The sequence below is a fragment of the Aplysia californica genome, unplaced genomic scaffold (genome assembly GCF_000002075.1).
Source record: "Aplysia californica isolate F4 #8 unplaced genomic scaffold, AplCal3.0 scaffold00398, whole genome shotgun sequence".
Classification (NCBI taxonomy): domain Eukaryota; kingdom Metazoa; phylum Mollusca; class Gastropoda; order Aplysiida; family Aplysiidae; genus Aplysia; species Aplysia californica.
Genome location: NW_004797668.1, coordinates 190,239 through 191,891, shown reverse-complemented (window position 1 = coordinate 191,891; position 1,653 = coordinate 190,239). Strand labels below are relative to the sequence as shown.

At 44.2% G+C, this 1,653-nt stretch overlaps 1 protein-coding gene across 1 annotated transcript in view; it reads left to right on the top strand.

Annotated features, from left to right (window-relative positions):
- The window catches only part of LOC100533237 (abdominal ganglion neuropeptide L11), a gene marked incomplete in the record, with an annotated part of 70,865 nt that overhangs the window by 63,889 nt on the left and 5,323 nt on the right, over window positions 1-1,653 (top strand). The window contains 1 exon segment of the mRNA NM_001204550.1: window positions 957-1,103. Coding sequence (NP_001191479.1) covers window positions 957-1,103 — 147 coding nt within the window.

Here is a 1,653-nt window from a genome sequence, read left to right as displayed (position 1 = left end):
AAAGAAAATACAAGCGTCGTCTGATTTTTAGATTGTCTGGCTCGCCATCGTGACCAGTCACTGAACCTACGCGCATTCGCATCATAAATAAATGCGGCATCGTGTGAGTAAAGACCGTCTTTGGTGGGAGTAACGGCGTTGCGAAGTATGATTACGGAATAGGGGAGGAAATTATTGATTTTTGGGGGGTATAAGATACTAAGGGGTTCGCTTTTATTTTTTGGTTGAGGGGAGGGATGCTCAGAGATGTCCAGAGAGTTCAGATCAAATTTAGCATTGAGTAATTAAAGATGTTTTACGTCCCCATCGACACAATTTAGTTGATTTCTGGGGCAGTCTTTGACCATTCCCATCAGGGACAACCATTGCTGAAAGTCTTAGCAGAAAGCGACGATAGCTGATAAAAATCCTCTCCACATAGGAATCGAATTCAGGTCTTCTGCGTGCGACGGCGAGGTGCCTAACCCTACAACATAGACGGTGGTTGTCTTTGGAGTGTGCGGGTGCTTTTATTGTCAGCATAAAAAACAAGTAAAAGTACCGTTAATGTATGGACTTTTAGATATCACGATCATGAAGCATAATATGTCTCATGACTGATCATCATGGAGTGAAAGACCCGAAACAGACATCGGCCATTATGGTTCGCCACTCATTTTCTGCTCGGGACCACAGGAAAAAACAACTTTATTTTCCTGGCCTTTACCCGTCAACCATCTGTTCAAGTTCTCTAAATAGGTTATTTTTTGTTATCCCTGCCTCTAACGCTTTCTATTTTCTCAGTGAGAACAAGATGTTCAAGGCCTTTATGTCTTTTCAAATGTCGCGGAAAGTGTATTAATTTAATTTGTCTCTTCGTTGTTTTTATTTTTATCAGTGAGCAGCCCACTGGGGCTTCTTTTAGCACTACTTTACATGACTATAATACGGTCCTTTTTACGTTGTTTCTGACCCACAGGAGGTTTGTTTTCGCCCCAGCATGCCGAGGAGTCTCCGCGAAACGTGCGCTAGATCCCAGGGCGGTAACATTGGACGAGAACGTGGCCCCCAGCTTTTCTGATCTCGACGACGAGATACTGAGGAGTTTTCTCGCCTACAACAGGTGGGCTATAATAATTGATAATAGTTAATATTTGTGTAACACAAATTCCCGCTCAACAGCTAGCTCTATGTGCTTCACAATCTATACTACATATTGCTATTACCCCAGCAGACCTGAGAGCATTCTGAAACAACTTCAACTTCCAGGGAAGCATACACTGCAAGCGGCCATTTATAAGCGCTAAAACAGTAACATACTGACAAGGTCTTTCGCTGTCTATGGCCGGGAACCTAGGCTTTCTGAAAGCCTAGCCGGGAACCCATTCCCACTAGGGTGAAGAGAGGAAAATTCGTTTAAAGTGCCTTTCCCAAGGACACAACGTCGGGCCCGCGGCTCGAACCCCCGAACCTGCAACCTCACGATTACGAGTGCGGTAGCCTGACCACTAGGCTATGTTGCCAGAGTTTGTGTTGGAATGATTCAACTCTTCGTTTTGTACCCAGAAGACGTGGGTTTTATTTGTTTGTACGTGGGGAAGATATTGTTTATCCAGTATATTACATCTTTCTAAGTGTGTGTGAGTGAGTGTGTGTGCGTGTGTGTGTGTGTGT